The sequence below is a fragment of the Podarcis melisellensis genome (genome assembly GCF_964234715.1).
Source record: "Podarcis melisellensis genome assembly, chromosome: 13".
Taxonomy (NCBI): Eukaryota; Metazoa; Chordata; class Lepidosauria; order Squamata; family Lacertidae; genus Podarcis; species Podarcis melisellensis.
Window position 1 is genome coordinate 53,691,047 of NC_138545.1, and position 22,810 is coordinate 53,713,856.

The 22,810-nt window shown below is 43.9% G+C and overlaps 1 protein-coding gene across 5 annotated transcripts in view; it reads right to left on the reverse strand.

Moving 5' to 3' along the window:
- The window catches only part of IKZF1 (IKAROS family zinc finger 1), a 77,243-nt gene extending 54,775 nt beyond the window's left edge, over window positions 1–22,468 (reverse strand). For 2 of the 5 annotated variants that reach the window (XM_081885848.1, XM_081885844.1), the window contains exons 1-2: window positions 6,457–6,576; window positions 5,886–5,939 (exon numbers count right to left, since the gene is read on the reverse strand). In XM_081885848.1, coding sequence (XP_081741974.1) covers window positions 5,886–5,939; window positions 6,457–6,472 — 70 coding nt within the window. In that variant the 5' untranslated portion in view covers window positions 6,473–6,576. Of the gene's footprint in view, window positions 1–5,885; window positions 5,940–6,456; window positions 6,578–22,415 lie in introns of those variants that run through there. The other 3 variants (XM_081885845.1, XM_081885846.1, XM_081885847.1) reach the window with 3 other exon arrangements.
- Between the last annotated feature and the right edge of the window lie 342 nt (window positions 22,469–22,810).

Consider the following 22,810-nt stretch of genomic DNA (forward strand, 5'->3'; position numbering starts at 1 on the left):
GCATTGGTATTAATCATGCATGATCAAAACTCTTTGCAAAAGAAAAGAAAAGAAAAGAAAAGAAGGACTAACAGGGTGACTTTGTTCATGGCATTGTTATACAGTGGCACCTCTGATTATGAACTTAATTCGTTCCGGGGGTCCGTTCTTAACCTGAAACCATTTTTAAACTGAGGTACCACTTTAGCTAATGGGGCCTCCTGCTGCCGGTATGCAATTTCTGTTCTCATCCTGAGGTAAAGTTCTTAACCCGAAGTGTTTGTAACCTGAAGTGCCAATGTAGTTATAGCGAAGTATAACCAAATAACGACGGCAAATACTCTTAAAATGCACCGAAGCTCCCCCACTTTAACTTGTTTTGCAATTTAATATTGGATGTATCAAAGAGCACATGTTGTCCTGATGTCCTGAAAACACCCCATCACCCCTGTCTGCCCCCCCCCTCGCACTCCATCCATTTAAACATGAGGATGAGACACGTTCGCCTCATCACAAGCTCCGGAAAGGCACTGTCTTCCGTCTCTTCTGAAAGTCCTGCTTAAGGGCTTCCCGTGTCCTTCCCTTTCATCCACTGGGGGAACACAGGGCTGCCAAGAGGGGCAGATCTTCTTCAGTTCTTACCACTGTCCCTAAAGCAAACTTGAACGGAAACTGTACGGGTCTTGTACATTTAAAGCATACTCCCCCCCTCCCCCAAATACTGGGAACTGTAGTTTACCACCCACAGAGCTACAACTCCCAGCACCCTTAAACTACAGTCCCTGGGTACTTGGAGTGAGTGAGTGTGCTTTAAATGTTTGACGTGTGAGTAGCCCAGAAATGGCAGGTTTCGTTTTCCCTGAGGCAGCTGAAGATAAACCAAAGACACCACCAAAAAAGTTCCCATGTGAAGAGAGATTCCTTTCAAGCTGACGCTGCAGGGACTGAGAAACTATGGCCATGGGATGGGGAACTGCAAGTGGAGGACTACATGTGGGGCGGTGAAATTAACTGGAGGACCCATCCTCAAATTAAGGAAGAGGCATTTCCCTCTTCCCTGACCCATTTCCTCTTGGGGTTACATCCACCTGGAAGGGATCTCGTTTTCTCTTGGCTGGGGATGCATTCAGTGTAAGTTTTAGAAGCCCTGATGTTACTTTTCTATAGGTTTGTGAAATCAGTATTTATCTCTCTTTCTACAGAGATAATGGGAGAGGAGGATCTGTAGGCAAGCAGGAGGTGTGTTTAACCCCTTCCCCCTTCAAGCACCCCACCCCCACCTCCCAATCCTGCGTTTCCTTCGTAATGTCCAGTTGCGCCCGGGCCAAGCACAGCAACCAAGTGTTTTAGGTCTTGCGTAAAAAGGGCACCCACCTGCTGTGAGGGACTTGAAAAGAGGAGATGGGTAGCACAAACTCACCTGAAAGGTTAACTGATCCTCCCCACCCACAATTACCCTCCCATTTGGTAACCAGGAATTTTTTCTCACATCTCTAGCTGGATGGAGCCTTTGACAACCCTGGCTATTTCCTTCAGCTCTAGTTTATACAAGAGTCTCCACCGCCAGAAAAGTCTGCTTATCTAACTCGATTCACAAGTGTTAAAATTCACCAGAGTCGTATGGCAGCAGAACATAATTTTGCAGCAAAGCATCTTGCTTTCTCTTTGTTCTTTTGAAAATAAAACCAGCTTGTCCAAAATGCTGGTGGTAATGTTACAAATAGTGTCAGGGGCTTGTTTGCTTGTTTTTTTAAAAAAAGAGAACTCCCTGCATTCCCTGCAAAAAACTCAATTAACATAACCAATCCATTCAACTCTTCCTTTCAAGGACAAGGCAGGCCATGAAGACGACGAAGCAGCCACAAGTTTGCCTTGGAACTGAGAGCACAACGTAGAGAGCACTAGACAGAACAGCCTGTTGAGATCAGACCAAACGTCCCTTAGCTTTTCCACCAGCAGACAAGCAGAGGCCATGAGTCCAAGAAGACCTCCTCCCTGCTCAAGAGGCCTTTTTCCACCTGCTTGGGAAGATGGAGCCCAGACTGACTCCAGCTGCAAAAGCTGAGACCGTTTTTGTTCAGAGGGTTTTGTTGGTGTTTTCCTTGCTGTTATTGATATTTTTTTGGTATCTTTAATTTTTTATCTTACCATGATTTATGTGGCAACTGTGCAATTTGCCCATGTAGTTTTAAAGTGTTTTATTATTTGTGACTACTTTGGTTATGTTTTAATTAATTAATTAATTTAATTAATTTAATTAATCTTTCTATGTTGCAAGCTGCCTTGAGCATGGTTTGAACTATGGAAAGGCGGCATACAAACATGTTTTTGTCTCCCCTGCCCCCAGCATAGGATATCCAGAGGAATATGACCTATGCGTGTAGAGATTTCATTTCATGATATTGGCTATCAGATCTGCCCTTCTGGAAAAGTGCACAACCTGAATGTGCTGCTGTTGTCTTTATGGAGATGCGAACTACACAGAGGCTCACTGTTAAGGGGTGAAGACAGTTCTGGAGGAATAACTTCTTGATTTTAGACTCAGTCCTGCAGTGGATGCCTGCTGAGATGAGAAACCCTTCCTTCCTCAATATCCAGCTGCTGAAGCCTTGCACAGTCCAACTCACCTGCCACCCCAATCCTCACCCCCAGCCTCTCATGCAGGTGTCTCCACAGGAAACCACAGACAAGAGGAAATGCTCCAAAAATGGTACCTCATCACCTCTTCAGGCTGGTTTTAAGAGGATTCGCCCAGCCATATCTCTTCAAGCTATCAAAAAGGTCACTTTAAACCCCCTCCCGTCCATATGAAACTTTGTGTTGTGATAGTGCTGCACTGTGTGACACAAAGCTAACACAGCTCACAAGCTGTGCATTGTGAGGCTCGCCTGGTGCTTCACAACCCCCCAGTTTTAGCAGCCCTTGGAAGTGGGGGGAAACAAGAGGTTGGTCACTGGTGCCCCCCCCAATATATTGATAAGCTGCATTTGGTATGTTAGGAACAAATGCTGTAGACCCCAAGGAGAAATGCCACCCAGGGGGTAGAACTGGGTCTTGAGGGCAGAATTTTAACAATGACAGTGTAGATATATGCACATCTATATTCAGAGGGAGAAAAATACTGGGTTATTTTATGTGCCTATCTCCTAATCAGTGCTTTTTTCTGGGGGGGACAAAGACCCCTAAACATTTTGTGAATCTTTGTACTTTTGTCCATTTACTGTATTTATTTTCCCCAATTTGAACTATAAAATTGTGATTTTCTTGAGTCAAAATGAGAGTACCCCTAAACATTTTTTATATGACTCCCCCGCTTCTTTCACAAAGCTGCCATAATTATAAATGTTTCTATATGCCCCAAAGAGTGTCACACAGGGATATCCTCTGGGAAACCCCTTAGATCTATTGACATTTCCAAGATATGACTGCTGAACCTTGCATTCAGTTCTTACAAGGCCTTGACCCTGGCAACTGAACTTGGAGAAGAGGCATCTCCTAAAATGGTCTGCTTCATGCTGTAGCCCCAATTGCAATCTCTCCAAATCTTTTTCTTCATAGTCACCAAAACCATGTATGGTAGGTGGACCAGGAAGATTTCAAGTCTCAGCAGCTTACTTGAAGCCTAAAATATTGGTAGGTCTGCAACCTTCACATCATATTACGTCTCATCACACCAAAAAAGAACCCACAGAGAGCTCTCTCCTCACAACCCCTTCGCCTTGCAACTGACAGGTTTCTTGCTGCCCAGTATAGAAGGTGGTTTGCATAACCATTGCAGGAGCAGCTTCAGGGAAAGAGGAAACCCTGAATCCATACATGAAACTGTGGCATGAAATCAACACAGTACATCTCAGATTTTTATCCTAAAAATGAAATCACAGGAGCTTCAGAGGAACACTAGCAATTTGGCAAGTAAGGTATACTAAAAATGAATAATTCCACCCCAATTTATTTTTGCTAGGGTCCCTAGTGTTCAGATCTGCAGAAATATTACACTGATCGAAATATGAATGTGCCTCACAGATGGAGATGCCAGTTCAGCAAGGAAGATGCAAGAAGCAGGCTACCATATGCACAGGTGAGGCAAAGATGAATCTAGCTGTATGTCTCCAAGGCACATGGTGAAGTTCATTGAAACCCATGAGAACTGACTGGAAAAGACCTTCAATGCATATGCAGATCTCTGTCCAGAGTCACCCATGACATGTGACCAATTGCTCACTAGGAGAGTTGAACTGAGATGATAATGTAAGAAGAAGAGCCTGCTGGATCAGGCCAAGGGCTCATCTAGTCTAGCATCCTGCTTTCAGTGGTCAACCAGATGCCTATGGAAACCCACAAGCAGGATCTGAGCACAAGAGCAACACTCTCCCCTCCTGTGGGTTCCAGCACCTGAAATTCAGAAGCATTGTTGCCTCTGTGGAGGCAGAAAATAAGAGGTCCTGGCTAGGAGCCATCGATGGCCCTCTCCTCCTCCATGAACTTGTCCAGTCCTCTTTTCAAGCCATCCCTGCCTCCTGGGGGAGGGAGTTCCATAGTTCAGCTACGCACAGGGTGAATAACTTCTTTTGTCTTCCAGTATTCAGCTTTGCAGGCTCTCCGTGAGTGTTCTCTCTCTCCCCTTTCTCCATGCCATGCATTTATCATGTCACTTCTTACCCTTTCTTTAAACCAAAAAGGCCCCAATGCTGCAAGCTTTCCTTGAAGTTGCTCCACCCCCTTGATCCTTTTGGTTGTCCTTTCCTGAACCTTTCCCAACAATACAATAACCCTTCTGAGGTGAGGCTACCAGAACCGTACACAGTTTTCCAAATGAAGTTGTACAATATATAACAGTATTTTGATATTCACAGCTTTATTTTCCTTTCCTAGCATGGACTTTGCCATTTTCAGAGCTGCTGCTCCACTGCCAACATCTTCGCTGAGCCATCCCCTACGACCCCTAAGTCTCATTCCTCATCAGTCACCCACAGTTCAGACCTGCCCGCCCCCTGTGTATAAGCGAAATTAAGGGTGGCTTGTTTGTTTGTTTGCCTCAACATGCATCACTTTACACATACATTGAATTGCATTTGCCATTTTACTGCCCATTCATTCAGTTTGGAGAGCTTCTTTTGGAGCTGTTCACAATCTCTCTTTGTTTTAACACACTTAGACACCTCCCTGCTCACTCCTAACTCTAGATCGTTTATGAACAAGTTATGCAGCACAGACCAAGTGCCGATCCTGGGGGAATTTCACTTTGTGCATCCCTCCCTCATTTATTCCTAGTCTCTGCTTCCTGCTACTTAACAAATTCCTGATCCATATGAGGACCTCTCTTCTTATTCCATGACTGCCAATCTTACTCAGGGATCAAAAGCTTTTTAAAACTTCAAGTACGCTGTGTCAGATTTACAATCCGCAAGTGACTGATTTGAGAGTAATATGATGTCGGGGTCAGAGGTCAGACTCGGACCTGGAGACCAAGGTTCAAATTCCCACTCACATCATGAAACCCACCTTGCACCAATCCGTGATTCTCAGCCTAACATACCTCACAGATTTGTCATGAGGATAAAATGGGGAAGGGGAAAACCATCTCGGCCGCCACCATGAGCTCCTCGGAGGAAAGTTGGGACAGAAATCAACTAAATGAATGAATGATTAAGATATGTCCCCCTCCCCTCTCTTTGGCTCCTTTATCTTTAAGTTACTAAAAAAAAAGAAACCCAGGCACTACTGGGCTTGATATGAAGTGATAAACATTAATTATATCCTGATTTCCACTCTGGCAATGCAAAAGACCCAAAGCAATTACACTGACAATAATAACACTGTGTTCTGGTAGAGAACTCAATGGATTCCAGGTTGGAAGCAGAGTGTGTGTGTCCTCCTTTCTAAGTCATATTTTTTAGTGATCTCACCTGAAACTTGGGACATATCTTGAGCCTCATCTGTTTCCATTTTCCTCAAGTTATCTGAAGGAAAGAGAAAAAGAAAAGCCTTAAGTTTAATGTGAAATGCAAAATCATAGGAGAGAAAGTGGGTGGGGGGCAGAGAGAGACGGAGGGGGGGAATCTTTGCTATTTAACTATGAGATTATCTAGCAGGGCTAATGTATTTTTCTCTCTCTTTCTTTCCCATCCTGCATACTTGTGGGGGTATCAGGCTGGCACAGACCTTGATCCTTTTAAAAAGAGCATTACAAAGATTTATAAAAATATCATTACAAGCACAGGAGGACCAAATTTGTTATTTATTGTTAATTTCCTACTGCATAATAACCCAAAATGCAAACTGACTGCAACAAAATTAAGCAGAAAATTAAATGGCCCTGGGTCATTGTAGGCAAAGAATTCATTCTCTTGGCTGATCCATAGTTATGTTCTTTCTAATTTACTGAGCATGCATCGATGAACCTTGAGTCAGCTTGGTGACACGCGTACAATCAGCAATCAAAAAACGAAGCAATTTGCTGAAGAATGTCTCATTTACCCAGGCAGGCCTGCATAGCGAGCAGCAACCGCCGCTACTGCCATCAATAATGAATACACCTCCAGCCGCGGCAGATGGGCGAAGAAGAAGCAGCCGCTTCAGTCGTGGGCCCTCTCTCGCCCAGGAGTCCTGTGCTTCCAACCACACCGGCTTCCTTCTAGGCGGGGAGAGGGGGCACTCCCCAAAATAGCAAACCGAGCCCTGGAGAGAAAGGGAACCCAGACCTTCCTGTTTTGCTGACAGATGGCTCGGCTCCACAGATTTGTAACAAATACTGGGAAGCCACTTGCCCTTCTGTCGCAACACATAATGTTCCAAAGAATAAAGTTGCAAAGTGACCACAAACACCAGGGAGAAGCATGCCCAGAGTCAGTGGGGTGGAAATGGAAGCCAAAAGCCTCTGCTTGGAGCACAAGGCTAAGGGCCTGAAGAGGTCTCCAGGGCCGGGGTGGACATCTGGTGCCTCTCTGGATAACAAATGCTTTGTGGAGGCAGCTACTCTCAACACATCCCAGCAACGCACTTGCTCCGTGCAAGCGAGTCACCGGCAACTTGCGGGAACTCACTTCAGGGAAAGCAGCTCAGGGCAACTTCTGTAACCTGGAGGCTTTGGGCTTTTCCCTTTCTTTATGCTCCAGGCTTTATGCCTCCAGTAGCCAAACATTCTGGAAACTTCACAAAGGAACAGGAGATGGAGACTGGGGAGAATTTGACTCCAGCCAGCTTACCAAACAGTTCCCAGGGATGGAATTTTGTTTCTTGAAATAATCAGCCTGGCAAGATGCACCAGAGCAGTCCCACCAAGCTGAACACAGCCAGGGAGGGCAAGCCAGCAGAGGCTCCTACACAAATCTCCTGCACTGGACTGCAAAAAGCAGGCTTCCTCAACCTCCGCCCTCCAGATGTTTTGAGACTACAGTTCCCATCATCCCTGACCGCTGGTCCTGCTAGCTAGGGATCATGGGAGTTGTAGGCCAAAAACATCTGGAGGGCCGAGGTTGAGGAAGCCTGGCAAAAAGTAAAGGGCTGGCCAGCCAAAAGGGCTGGGCTGGGTCACAAGCTATGCGGGCCCAGCCTAGAGAACAGTGGTGCCCCGCAAGACGAATGCCTCGCAAAATGAAAAACGTGCAAGACGAAAGGGTTTTTCGGTTTTTGCGTCGCTTTGCAAGACAAATTTCCCTATGGGCTTGCTTCACTTTTTTGAGTTTGTTCGCTTTTTTCCTAAAGCCGCTTGAAGAGGCGCAGTTGCGACGGACCATGCTTCGCAAGACGAAAAACATCGCAAGACAAAAAGACTCGCGGAATAAATCAATTTCGTCTTGCGAGGCACCACTGTATCAATAGAGTTTGCAGGGGAAATCACTCTCTTGACCTGGACTCAGAGGTGTCTTAGGAGGCTAATATGTGGTTCTTGAAGGAGAGGTTATGCAAGGGGGCATTGGGGTGGAGGAACCCACTCATGTTAGGCATGAGGCAGTCATGGGGTGGGCTTGCTTTTTATCCTGCTGCATCTTCCCTCATTTCTCTTCTGACACACCAGGTTCCTGTCTCTATCACGCATTCCCCACACCCAACACTATGGGGGCTCTGGCTGCATTTTTGTTTTACCCTTTTCTTTTGGGCACCCATCATGGCTGCTGAGCTAGCTTTTCCTGGAAAGTGGCTCCATTCCACTCTGAAATGCACACATCTACAACTTAAAGGGGGTCACTGCAGATTCACATCAGGATTGCTCCCCAACATGCTTCCCTCACACTTGATCCAGAGGCTGCAGTTGGTGAGGATGCTGCAGCACAATTGCTGACAGGAGTGAGGCTTTGCTAGCATATTCCACCTGTGCTCAGAGATCTCCACTACAGATGCTGCTGTTACTATACAAAGCGCTTAACAACTTGGCACCAGTTCACCTATGAAATTGCCTTTCCCTACATGTGCCCACTTGACCGCTTCAGTCAGTGGAGTTGGCACTGCTACAGGTGCCCGGTGACACCCATTCCGCATTTGTAAGAACTCAGTCACTTCGTGTGACAGCACCTGCCCTTTGTAACTCCCTGCCAATTGATATCGAGCGAGCACCTTCACTCTACTATACCTGATACCTGCTAATAACATTCCGGTTTAGAAAAGCCTGCCCAGATGCTTAGAAATGCTGGTATGAATTTTGATGTTTCAGCATTTTAGCATTTTGTATGATTTAAAATAATTGTTTTCTATTTCCTTGATTCTATCGTTTTATCTTTTTACAATCAAGCGGCATATAAATTTTCTGAAATAAATAAATAATAAATAAAATGTGTCCGTTAGCCATTTTGTTTCATTTCGGGGTTGCCAGATTTCAGCATTTTAACCTGAAGTTCCAGGGTGCACACAAATTAAATGGAAAAAGGATGCTTCTGCATGTTGGCTGCCCACCTGACCGCCACGTGATACCCATTCCGCGATACCCTTCCTGGTGGGACTGAAATGCTCTGCATGCAGCTTGGCTGAGATTGAGAGGCCTGTTGTGCCATTTCCATCCCAGGCCCTGGGATGGAAGAGTTTTGCTTCCCAGGGAGAAGCGGCAGTGAGTGGCAGCAGCTGTGAGGAGGGCAGCGAGAAGGAGAGGAAAAAGAGCGCCCATCAGTCACCTGATCAACGTAGACATGGTGCTTCAGAAGAATGACAGAGGGACAGCAGAAGAATTTATTGTGCTATTTGACAGGGGAACAGACTCCCTCGGGAGGTGGGGGACTCTTCTTCCTTGGAGGTTTTTAAGCAGAGGCTGGATGGCCATCTGCAGGATCAGGCCAAGGCCCATCCAGTCCAGCATCCTCTTCTCACAGTCTCCCACCCAGTGCCTGGGGGAAACCAGGGAGCAGAACAGGACCCCTCCTGAGGCTTCCAGCGACTGGTGTGGAGAAGCCTTGCTGCCTGCAAGCGCCTCATGGCTGGGCAGCCGGGGGCACAAGCTATGCAACGGGTGTGGCCTCCGTCACTCCTGAAATTTGTGCATTTAGGGCGAAGGTTTGATGCCAGACCCTCAGCATGCTCAGCTTGTATTACCAGGGTTCCTGGTGGCTGGGAGGCCTCTGAGCATGTTCAGCTGAATGAACACGGAATTTCCCTTCAGATCTTTGCACTGAATGCACAAAGGTCAGGAACGGGGGGGGGGGGATGTTGAGGATGGTGCCTGGGCAGGTGCCCCTACAGAGTTTAGTGCACTTTGAGCTCATGGCTGCACCATCAGGGTCCAAGCCTTCTTCTTGGGGGAGCCGGAATCATAGGCAGGTGACTTTCTGGTTGGCATTTGCTCTCAGCTTTGAGCTGTCACTCTGCTCCACGCATCAGGCTCTGCCATGAGGAATACGCAGACTCTTCGTGTCTGAGCCTCAGCAGACGTGACTTCCTAATTTGACACAAGATTTATAAACAACAAATAAAAGAAAGAAAAAATACCCTCTAAGCAGTTTATGTCAAATAGTATGAAATATTCATTAAAAATACAGTGGTACCTCAGGTTAAGTACTTAACCCGTTCCGGAGGTCCATTCTTAACCTGAAACTGTTCTTAACCTGAAGACCACTTTAGCTAATGGGGCCACGATTTCTGTTCCCATCCTGAAGCAAAGTTCTTAACCCAAGGTACTATTTCTGGGTTAGCGGAGTCTGTAACCTGAAGCGTCTGTAACCTGAAGCATATGTAACCCAAGGTACCACTGTACTGATAAAATCTACCAACTTTAAAAACAAGGAGACATAATGAAGTTGTCAAAATATAGATAAAATCGACAGAGTTGGTTCTTAAATAAAATATCTGCATATGCTGGCCTAAGGAGGAGTCCCAGGTGCTGCCACAGTAAAAGGCTGGCTCCTTGTACATGTGGAGCAAACTTTATATGCCCTAGGTAAAACTGCCAGTTCCATAGACCCAAGTGGCTGGGTGTATTTTAGGGCTAAATTTAGGGCTGCAAGCTAACCTACTATTATGGGAAACTGCTTCTGTAGCTCTAATTTCTGCAATGTCTTCCTGCCCCATCACCATTTCCATTCTCTTCCAACCAATTGATAAAAACTCTTATCACACAGTTGTTTGACAAAAGTAACCAAGCTTGACTTGTGCTCCAAAATTTGCATCAACATCTCCATATGCAAGTTATTTCAGGCTAGCAATCAGTGGGGAATAAACCGTATTTGATGGGGAAAGTACATTCTGCTCAGGGCCAAGTGCCATTTTTTAAAGTCCTGTTGATTTCCATGGGGCAAGTGCTTTCTCTTTGAAATAATGGGACTTAAAAATATCTAAAACACCATATATTCAAAGCTCTGATGGCAGCAAAGTGTATTCTACTACTCAGATATTTAGTAAATATTATGAGTCTCTCTATGATACATCCAAAACATTAAAATAGTATATCTTGGATTATCTGAAGTCAATTCCCCAGTGCTTGAAAACGACAATGTGTTTGATATGAGTGACAGCAGAATAATTTATTGTGACAGTGGGACAGTGGAACAGACTCCCTCGAGAGGTGAGGGCCTCTCCTTCCTTGGAGGTTTTTAAGCAGAGGTTGGATGGTCATCTGTCAGGGATGCTTTAGCTGAGATTCCTGCACTGCAGGGGGTGGGACTAGATGACCCAAGCGGTCCGCTCCCACTCTACCATTGTGGGATTCTATGAATAAATCCCTAGGCTCTGGTGGTTCTACTACTCAGTGCTCCCCCCTCCAAGGTTTCTTTATGGATTTTTATTACAAGTATCACAGGTATGTAATAGTGCTGATACAAAAATTTAGGCACATCCAATGGTTATAACACGTCAGAAAACCATATGCCTGAAATCAGCAGCAACCTTCCTCCTGCTCCACCTCTTCCCTGGACCCTTGGGGAACACAGGGGAGAGGAAGCTTGCATGCTGTGCTTAGGTGCTCCCCTGCCTGAACTACGGAGAACCTCCAGAAAGGGAGTTAGATCTTTAACTGCCCTGTGATCTCCGGAGGAAGGGCAGAATAACAACAACAACAACAACAATCATTCTAGGTAGAAACATATCTTGTTACAAGGTAAGACTACAAGCTATTTATGATGGGTTTGCTAACAGACTGAAATGGATAACTTTCAAGTATGTCCATCCAGACAAGACTGGCTTTCTCCCAGCCCACCAAATGCTGACATTATTAGGAATTCAGGAAGTAAAGTAAACTTCTGCAAAGCTAATGGTCACCCCCCCCCATTGCAGTCTTTGTGCTTGGTATTTTATGAAGCCTTCGACTAGACAGAGGGTTCATATTTGATTAAATTAAGTGAAGAAGGTGGACTCTGGAGCAAAATTCACTCGTGCATTATGTGTTGAGGGGGAATCTATGGAATATCTATGGTAAAAATCAGGATGAACAATCTGGATTCAAAATAAAGCAATCTAAACCATGCAACAAACCTTTCCATGAAATTTGGGGCATATTTAAAGAGTTGTGAGGTGCTGGGGATGATGTTGTTCTTTCAATGGGAAAGATTTAAGCACTTTGTGCCTAAGAAATTTGCAACATATTGCTTGAATTTGAACAACAGGTGGGCTGCTAAACCTGCATGACCCAAGTCTGTGTTTAAACTGCCTCACTTTATTCAATGGGATTTACTGCAAGTAACTGTGCTCAGCTGTGCAGTCTGAGGCTGCAATCCTACGCCACCTTCATTGGGATTAAGAAGATGCACTTCCAAGGAAACTTGCTCAGATTGCACTGCTTGACAACACTTTCTGTGCCACAGTAATACCAGCAAATTGTTTCTCCTCAGCAACTTAGTAGGGCAACACTTTGATTTAAAATGATTCAAATGAGAAATAGATTACAGTATTTAAACCTTAAATGAACGAGAATATTTTTTGTTTGTTTTCCTGCCTTTTATAGTGATAGCTTTGCCCCCAAGAAAAATGAACAGACATGGACAATGCCTGGCTGCTCTGGCCCCTGGTGACTGGATCCTTTAAGCCTCGTCGGCACATCTCCCAAGCTGAACTCTGCCTACCATCAATGTATGGTTGACTACCAGGCCATGCTAATGCCATTTCTCACGGAATGGTAGCCTAACAAACATTCTATAAGAAAAATCTCAAAGTTAGTTAGAGAGAGAGGGAAAAAACTTGCACCTAAATCTCCCCTCTACCCAGGAATGTAAATTTACCTAACTTCCTGCTTTTCATTTCCCTTATTTTCCTGAGTGATCTTTAATTTCCTTTTATTAGACTGTTCTAATAAGGCTAGCAGGTGTGTGCGCACTCTCATCTGGTTGGCCCATCTCAAAAAAGAGCACCACAGACCTAGAAAGGGGCAACCAAAATGATTGACACTGATCACCCAAAGAAACTAAACAAAAAGTTCAGGATGAATAAAAGGAAGACCGACACACATCACACAAGAAGCAGTGGAATTCACTGTCAGGAGATGGGGGAGGGGTGCTCATTAGCTTGAATGGCTTTAAAGAAGAATTAGACACTTTTTTATTGGGAACTAGGTCTATCAGTGGTGATTAGCTATACTTGAGAAATCGAACTTCCACCTTCAGAGGCAGTAAACCTTGAATATCACAGCCAGGACCAAACTCAGAGCTGGACCGCTGCCTTCGCCCCCTGCTGCAGACTTCTCCAGAACCTCGGCCTGGTTGCTGCTTGAGGCAGAATGGTGGACTCGGTGCTCCCATGGCCTGATCCAACAGCACTTTTTCAACTTTTACATAAAAAACGCACATAGTTTTCCTTGAACTGAAAATGTAGTTTATTCTGGATGAATGTATTGGATATCCTTGTCCAAAATTGCAAACAGGTTTTAATTAAAAGTGTTCCATATCTCCACCACCAGCTCATAATTAACTTTATTATGGGGATTTAATAAAGTAGACCTCTCAATTCTATGTAAGATTCTACTTTAGAACCATTTTAATTCTATTTTTAATTTCCTCTCCAGCAGACCACAAATAATAACTAACGAAAAGGTCCATTTCTAGAAACAAAACCTGCGAAACATAAAGGCTTTCTCTCATTTCCATTTAGCTTGTTCCCCATCCCCCAGGACTATCAAGATGTGTAAGAAACAAAGTTATAATTTGTTAAGACCAATTCATTTCCTCCTTTTCTCTGTTGGCACATCTATACGTAACTTTTCTATAGAAAAAAAATGTTTAGTCATTGTTTCTACCATAGCTACTTATAGGAATTTGCTGTTGGTTACATGTCTTCCACCTCAGGGACCTGAGGATGCCCCTGTCCCTTTGCAAACACAGCCTGGCAAACAACATGCAACTAAAGCCACAGTCCTCTACATGCCACGAAAGATACTTCCAAGCAAACCGTACAGGAATAGGCCACAAACCTGAAGCATTTATATGCCTGTTGTTTGTTTGTTTGTTTGTTTTTTAAAAAAACAAATTACTAAAATAAAGAAGAAATTAATTGGGAACACACACACAAAATAATTTACAGAAAATGCAATATAATTATATTTTGTAGTCATCCGTTATCACAGCACTTCAATTCTAGCTAGAATAACCAATAGATTGTTTATTAAGAACACTTTCTTCTTGTCAGGCCAATTTATATCAATATATGTGATAAAAGAAGGTAAATATTCTCTTCGTAATAATTTCAAACCTCTCCTTCCTTGCTTTCACTTCTCTGTATTTGAAATTCTGTAAAGGGGTGGGGGGAAGCTTCATTTTTTAACACAAATGATACAAAAATACCTAAGAGTCAGAGGTACAGAACCTGCGGCAAGTCAGGCACAACAACCCCACTGCAATGAATGGGCCTAAATCTGCATGGGATTGCAGCCCTGGGATTGCAGAGGTCAGCAAGGTATATTATTATGGACATATTCTGCTTCATTTTAACCCAAGTAGTAAAGGCAGCATCATACAAAACCAGCTGACCAGAAGCAAGAGAGGACAGGACAGGGGTCTTGGCATCTTGAAGAGCTGGCGATGGGGTTTGGGCAGAGGCCGCCTTTCTCTTTCCTGCGTGACAAGATGCGTTGGCCAAAATCCTCTTTTCAGTAACATAAATTGGTACAGGGCCTCTGTGATGCTTTCCATTTGGTCACCTTGTACAAAACCTACATGCACCTTGGTCAGGAAAAGCAAAATATTAAGGGATTTTGAATACTATGGCTGGTATCCCAAGTAAGTCATACTCAAATAAGCCTTTGTTTCAGTAGCTCTGCTCTGAGGATGACTAACATTGGCCAGTACTCCCTATTTATTGAACATGCTAATACAAAATAAAAAGGAGAACTGGCTCCAGCGTGCTCTTTACCGTAGCTCAAAGACACAAAATAGGAATATTTGGCTCACAAATGAATAGGATGGTGTGGAATGGGAAGAAGACACTCAATAGTTTACGGAACTTGTATAATAACTCAAGACTTAAAGAATAAAATACTGAGATGAGGACAAGAGTCTTCTGTCTATTTGTTTTGTTCAGTTCCAAGATGTTTTAGGAGCTGTATTCATTAATTCTGACATTGCTTCCTAATTTTTCTTGGACTGTTCAAGGCATTTCAAGTGACAAAGGATTCCATCGACTTGAAATGCTGGACACATTTTCGCACCTCACGTAGATAGGCAAAAGGATTCCGAAAATGCCTCCAATCAACATATTGTTCACCTGCTCAGCTTGTTCCAGTTTGCTTACTTGAGTATCTGACAGCCCTTGTGTGTCTGCTGACTCCAGTTTTAAACGAGTGACATCCCATTAATTTCAATGGGGCAGATTAAAATGATTAATGCAGTTGCCGCTGACCTGGCGTTACACGGACAGTCCTTTTCACTGTTTCAATTTGCAACTTTCCCCCTTTCTCCACGGAGAAGGGATTCGCTGTTGATAAGGGAAGAGAAAGAAAAACTACTCTTTTTTATTTCCCCCTCCCCCTGCTTACATTAATCTACTTAAACTTTTGCTTGCATTCCTCCCGGATCGCTTTAGCTGTCAGATGCTTCTGTTTTGAACAATGCAAGCAGCAACCTCAGTCCAGCAGCTGATTCTGCAAAGCACCCCTTCCTGAGGCCGTTTCACAGGGTCTGTGCTGATGCCAGTGTGACAAAGAGCAGCTCTTGCCTGGCCACCTGTGACAGTTAAGGATTTCCTCCAGGTGACCAACAGAAGCCTTCCAACAAATGGCTTCCTTTCTCTCTGGGCTGCTGGTGTTGCCACAAATGCCCCAGGTAAGCAAGTTATGGATAGGTAGCCTAGGGAAAATAGTGTAGGTGATTGACTTTGGAAGTCATGTGTAAAAAGTGGTTATATCACATGATTCCCAAATAGTGAGTCAAGAAGACCAAGATACGTGCTTATGGGAGCTATATGTTTCTGAACTGATATATCCAGTGTGGAGGACAACACAGCAAAAAATAAAGGGGGAAAGGGGCAAACTATCGTCCTGAGCTCTAAGGTTGTCTCAGTAAAATCCTACAGAGCCAGTAACACATATTCATGCAACTGTTACGCTTTTATTTGACAGCAGGTGCCATATGCCAGTTTATGGGCTTCCCAAAGCCATGTGTTTGGCTGCTGTGAGGGACGGATGCTGGACCAGAGAGGCCTTTCGTAGACAGCCAGTCACCTGGTCAACTGGCCAGTCAGAGTTTCCTTCAGGCAACTAAAGAGGAAATTTCAAAGACTATTTTGTCCTGTGCCCTGCCTTTCTGGAAATGACACTCCTGTGCACCTCTTTCCATATAAATAGACACACACACTTTTTAGATGAAGAAAAGAGTAGCAAGCTGGTAACATTTGTAGACCTCTTGACAAGTCTTCCATAAACACAGAAGGGAAGCTCTTTTGAAGGGGATCCTCCGAAAGCACCATCCGTTTCACAGCCAATGCTTCTACATAATATCCAGGGCAGCCTGGATCCACTTGACCAAGCCAGTCACACAACATAATTTTCGTGGCACTTGTATGCATGCGATAAAAAAAGAATATTCCTATCACTCTCCTGTACTTTGGTCTTATTTCCTTTTAGCTGGCTGTGCCCCAAAAAATCTTATTGGCTCAGCACTCGTTGAACTGAATGGGTGGCCAGCTTGAATAGGTGAGCCACACAAACCACAGGACTACTTGCCTCATGTAATTAGCTTTACTCCTAGCCATTGCGCTGACAATCTGTTAAATCTGTGTATCTGAAGAAGTGTGCATGCACACGAAAGCTCATACCAAGAACTAACTTAGTTGGTCTTTAAGGTGCTACTGGAAGGATTTTTTTTTGTTTTGAATCTGTTAAAGAGGAATTGCAGCAGGGTCTACCTGTCTCTAATGAGATTCATGCTTTTATTTCCAAACTACCACATCATTAGTGTTTGAAAAGATCAACCCTGGGACTTGTGAGTGTGTACACACAGTCACATATCCAGTTCATCCCCTAAATGTTCTTTTCTTAGGTCCTGGGAGGAGCTCTAGAGCATTATGAACCTCCCTCTCGGTGAGCAGAGATCAATCTGCTTTGGAGGTCCTACGTTGATCAGCATTGAAAAGGTCCACTGCTGTGGCTTTCCTAATGGTGGTAATCTGCAGGTGGTAAAGGCATTCTGAAGCATCTTGGAGGAAGCTTTGTATCCCTCCACAAATATTCCCCTTTGCCTTTACCACCTGTGGAGAGCCAAGAGTGGGACAGCCTGGGCAATGGGTCTTCCCTTGTTCCTTGGGGAGGGAGGGAACTATGCCATCCCTGAAGCTGATGTGGATATTTTCTCTCCCATTGGAATTGGTGGGAGAGAACATTTTAAAAAGAAAGATACTGCAAGAAAAAGGGGGAGAGGCTGGGGGGAAAGCCATTCCTCCTCTGTCTTCCTTTGTGACTGCTGTGAGACTGGAAGGCCTGAGGAAGTGGTGGTTCCCCTGGCATGGGCGCGTCCCATCCTGCCACCTGACCTCCCTAGGACTGCTCTGCACGTCTGCAAAGAGTAAGGTTGAAATGTGATTGCAAACTGTAGCTGCTAACTTGGTCATAACAAATGCTGAACCACGTCCTGCTTAGTACTATCTGGGAATTAAATTTTAGCTTGGATTTCCTGCCCTTTACTAATATGAAATTATTCTAAATGTAAACAAAGGTATGGCAATATCTTGTAACCTATACTTACAATGATTGGCTTTGCAAAATATGGGGACCCAATCCTTTTTGCTTAGGATGTAAGCATGCAACTTCAAATTCTGTAGTGAATAGAGTGGTAGATATGGGTGTGGGAAACTCAAGGTTCAAATCCCCACCCAGCCATCGCTTGCTGGCTATTGACTAAAACAGTCAAATGACCTTCCAGGTTCAGAAGCAGTAAACCTACCCCCAGGCGCCATAGGTGTGGGACGCACAACAGGGGAAGGATGTGTCTGCCTTCCTACATCCCAGATACTTTTGCCAAACCATTGGAAACAAAATGATGGACCTTTGCCATGACCTAGCATGGATCCGCAACCTTGGGCCACACACACCCAGGTTGCTGCAAGGCTAAAATGCTATTCTAAGCTCTTTGTATTAAGGGCTGGATACCAATATAAAAAATAAATTAAATATCAGCAAAGGAAAATAAGTAGCTTTTATTCCACTTACTAACATAAACAGAACTGTAAAAGTCCACCCCTGCTGATGAAGCGTGCAAGCCTATGCATGCCTACTCATAAGTAAAACACACTTAATTCAATTGATCTTACTCCCAGGAAGTGTATTTAGGATTGCAACTAAAGTTGGCCATTTCTGCTCTAGACTACAACTGTAAATAGCTTATGTCCACCAAAATATATCTGCAGATATAGCTGAGTCTGAAGTTTCTGTTTATTTCCTTAAAATAGACTCCTTTCAAACATTACAAATCTAATTCCCCTATTACCACAAATTTCAAAACTGTTTCTGCTGGCCTACAAACTATTTCAACTTTTTAAAAAGCAACAACAATCCCCCACACCAAATTTTAATGAAGGGGGGCATTGATGCACATGGGCAAAGGCAGGATTTATGGGGGGCAGGCTTCATGGGGGGGGGGAAGGCAGAACCTCAGTTTGTGAAGTATTTTTGTAGATTTACTTGATTTGGCCCTGCCCATGTTGATGCACAGCGTTGCAATTTATGGTGGGTGCATCAAGCACATGCTGAAACATTCAAGGGTAGTCCAATAATATGTGGCAAGTGCTCAATTATATCTTTATTCCCACTACAACTTCAGTGTATGCAATAATAAACCAACTCCCCATTTCTAAACACATCTGCTGGGTGTGGGTGGAAAGTTGCCTCTGATTCAAAACTTTATTTGCTGTGGGGGTTTCATTTTCTTTCTTTTTCTTCTTAAAAATAGTGCTCTCTGGCAAACACCCCAATAAATCTCGGGCAACCTTTTTGGGAGAGCCTCCAACAAACAGAGCTGCACTTATCAGAGTGAAGCTGATATGTTCCAACTGGTCATCCTGGTGTGAATTTGCACTTCTAATAGTTCTTTAGGGTTGCACACCTTAGCACATTTAAATTGGTAGATTTACCAACCAGATTTAAGGGCACACTTTCTTTCTTTTTTTCTTGTTGAATGAAAATGAAAATATTAAAGATATTTTCCACCAAAAATGAATAGTAGCTTTTACTAAATTCTAAATTCTCATATTTTCTTCTTAAAAAAAAGTACCTATTTTGAGGTTTCAGTAATATGTAACTGCTGCTTAAAAGTAATACGTTAAAGCAGGTTGCTAATCAATCAACTGAACATTATTTAATCAATTGACAGATGTTTAATTGTACCAATTAGAAGTTCATTTATACTGATACAACAGCAACAGATAATTTTGATGCAGCAATCTCTGAACCTACAAATAGGCAAAAATGCCCTGTACGGCATATGGCACTGAAGATTCCCAAGAAGAATTGTAGCATGACGCTTCTAATTTTGAGAGTTTGCAACTAATTCAAAACCTTAGCAATATAAATTGAATCTTGAAATGTCAAAGTTCAGTTTGAAATATCTGGAGAACTTAGCTTTGTATCAAAATAACCAATGTTACATCATCACTGCAAGTTATTATCTAGCTCATATTAAATGTAAACTATTTTGAGCTGGTAATCTATTTGGTATATTTTCAATTATATAACTAGAAATAGATATAAATATGAGTTCACTGTCTACAGAGAAGACAGAAATATCTGCCAGCATGCCCTTCACCACTTATTTCAGATTGCAACCTCTTAAATAAATTTCCGGAACTCTATTTTTACATGTGTATAATATTAATGCACACTATTTTGAAAGGGTAGGATCCAGTACCTGGTCCTCAAAAATGGATTGTATATTTACAGCCTATATCAGCTTAAAATAAACTTTTTTGCCTACCTTGATCCAAAACAAGCATGTTTCTCTTTTGGACACGGACACCCGGTCTTAAAAGTCTGAAGGAGCTGCAAAGTGTTTATGAGCTACAAGACGCTTAACTCAATATGAAACAAAGCGTCCTGAGACCTCTTATTTCCTGTTGATAATTGGCTAGCTTTTCCATTTATTTATTTAGTTATTGTCAAATAATTATGAGGAATGAAATGAAACAAATTTACTTGCCTTGTAGGAACAACTGAGAAAATCAAATCAGTCCCTCCCTTCAACCTGGGTTCAGTCCTTTGCATAAGGTATCATATTTGTTCAAAAAGAAGAAACTTAGGTTTAATAGTGTAGCTCAAAGACCAAAACTGAAAGCATTGCAAAACCTTATTCCTAAACCTTCTGATCAACACTTTTTGTGTATTTTAAAGGTATCTCACAGGCTGATCTCACTTCATCCGATGTAAATCCCATTCACGTCCAACTACTGCAGCCTTACTTCCAGTTCATTTCAAGGAGATAGTTAAGCGCATCAAACTGAAGAAACGTGCTTTAAAAAATGTTCCAGTGGTGCATACAATCCAGTGCTCTTAAGCACCCTAATTAATGTCTACAATCCATTGATTTAAAATTAATGCAGCTGTTTTCAGTACCTCAGATATTCAGCTCAATCTGATGCATAACCCTTGATGCTCTTACTGAGTTCAGTTAAACATGCTCCAAAGTAGGTGTGCATATGGTTCTTTAAAAAAACAACAACACCACACAGTATATCAATGAATTAAATTGTTTAGATCAAATGTTTCCTGTTCATGGACTGGGAGAAAAACTTAGCCTTATAAACATTAATAAATTGGGATAATTGGAGAAATTTAGGATATGAACTTCCTAAAATCTTGCCTAGTAAAATGCTTGTTTGGCAAGGCTTGCTCTGGTGCTAATTTTTTTGGTGCAATCCTATGCTGATTTACTTGTTAAGTTCTAGCGTTTTAATGAGGTTTGCTCCATAGTAAGTGTGGTCTAAATGTCCAGTTTTCTTCACTCCTGTTGCTTTTCTAATGTTTGTCCATGGAAGTAACGGCAACAGCATATCAGCAGCCATCTTGATGGCAAGTGCAGTAAATTTCTTCATTCTTCCTCTTCATTTCTACATGTAAACTTATCAGAAAAGATCTATTGCATAGAACTTTCTATGGAAACTATTTCTACAGTAGGACTACTTTTAGAAAATGACCTTCTGACCCATTTTTGGTTCAGTTTATGGACTTAGAACAATTTTAAGAATGCTAATTTCATAGCCCACACATGGCCATATAAGTGTCACAGACTCTATAGCAATGAGCATTTATTTGCAAGTGGCTAATATAGCAACAATAAGGTATAAACTTTCTGGAAACCTCTTTAAAAATGCTTGTTTTTCTAATGATATTAGAGAATCTATTTACCTTTCAAAGATATTCAGGGGCATGCAAACATGACTTCATTCCTTGAACTGTAATAATAAAATTTAAAGTGCGATCTAGAAGATCCAAAGTGTAATTCCCCCCCCCCCCACACACACACGTTAGTCATGAACGATAAGAAAATGTCTACTATCTCCTGAATAAAACTTACATATCTAACCTAGTTTTCTAACAACTGCCAAACTTGTCTGCTGTGTCTTGTAAGTCTTGGATTACTTTTACAACTACTGTACTTTAACTTCAAAGATTCCTTTAAAGTGTATATATTTAGATTCCAGTTAACATAGTCTTACTCTCTGGGTGTTGTGCTGGGCCACATAAGGAAACTTTTTTTACTAGTGGGATAAACTTCCACAGCCTCAGTTACATCTAATAAAGTAGATGTAAGCTCATGCTATGGTGAATTTGTCAGAAGCCTGTTCCCTCTGCTCCATGGGGCTACTGGGGGTCCCATCTGCAAACCTGGAGGGGATGTCAATCATCACGAGTCCCCCTTTGGAACTTTCAGTGAACATATATGGCACTTTTTTCTCTTTTTTACATCTTTATGAAAATTAATAGAAATTACATTGGGTTCCTTCTCCCCACTTTTTTAGGAGGGGGTTGCCAATAATAATCATCATGAAATTCTTGTAACACCACATTTATTCATAAAACAACATTCCACTACTAACATCCAAGCCCACCGAGTTGTCTCCCCAGCCTGCCGCGCGCAGCTTGGCGCTGCCTCGGAGCTTTGCTTGTCCTTTATTCCTCCACCCCGAACCCCTTTCAGAAACGGGGGGTCGGGGAGGGGGGCAAAACCTGGTCTCCTTCGGGCAGATCACAATCGAATCCATGGACTAGGAATGGATCGGTCGTTAGACAGAAAGATCTAATCACCTCTCAGACCAGAAAAACAAACTTCGCAGGCAGCTCCTGAAGTTTAGAGGCGCGGGAGGCTCTGCACAAAGTTGCTGCTGCTTTCCTTGAACTCGACAGCCAGGATCGCGCGCACTTTGCCGGCGGGCTCGGGCGCTCTTTCCGCCGGCCGGCCGGGCAGCCGCTCGCTCCCCGGCGGAGTTGGCGCTGCTTTTCCCCACCAGAACTTTTCTCTCCTGACAAAGTTTTCTGCCGCGACGGACGGGAGGGGAGAGAGAGGGAGAGGGAGAGGGAAGAGCGGGAGGGCGCGCCGCGGGCGAGACGGTACCTGCTCCGGGCGCGGCGGGATGTCGGCGGCTGGCGGGGCCGAGCTCTCGGTGTGGCAGCGGCGGCGGCGGCAGCAGCAGCGCGCCCGCAGGCAGCTCGGCTCCGTCGGCGCCCCAGCCCACTTCCGCCCGCCAAGGCAGCATCGCGGCGGCGGCGGCGCCCAACCTGCTCCCTCGCCGGCCGCGCAGAAAGCGCGCCGCGCTCGCCCAGCCCGTCAGCTGACGAGGACCCCCCCCCCCGCCGGGCCGGGAGGGGCGCACCTGGCAGAGGCAACCTGGCCGGCCGGCGAGGGGGAGGCGCCCACTGGCTGCCCCTCGCCCGCCCCGCCGAGCGCCAGGTGCGCCGCCTTCTTGGAGGTGCGCTCTCCGCGCGCCAAGCGCCCCCGAAGAAAGCGCA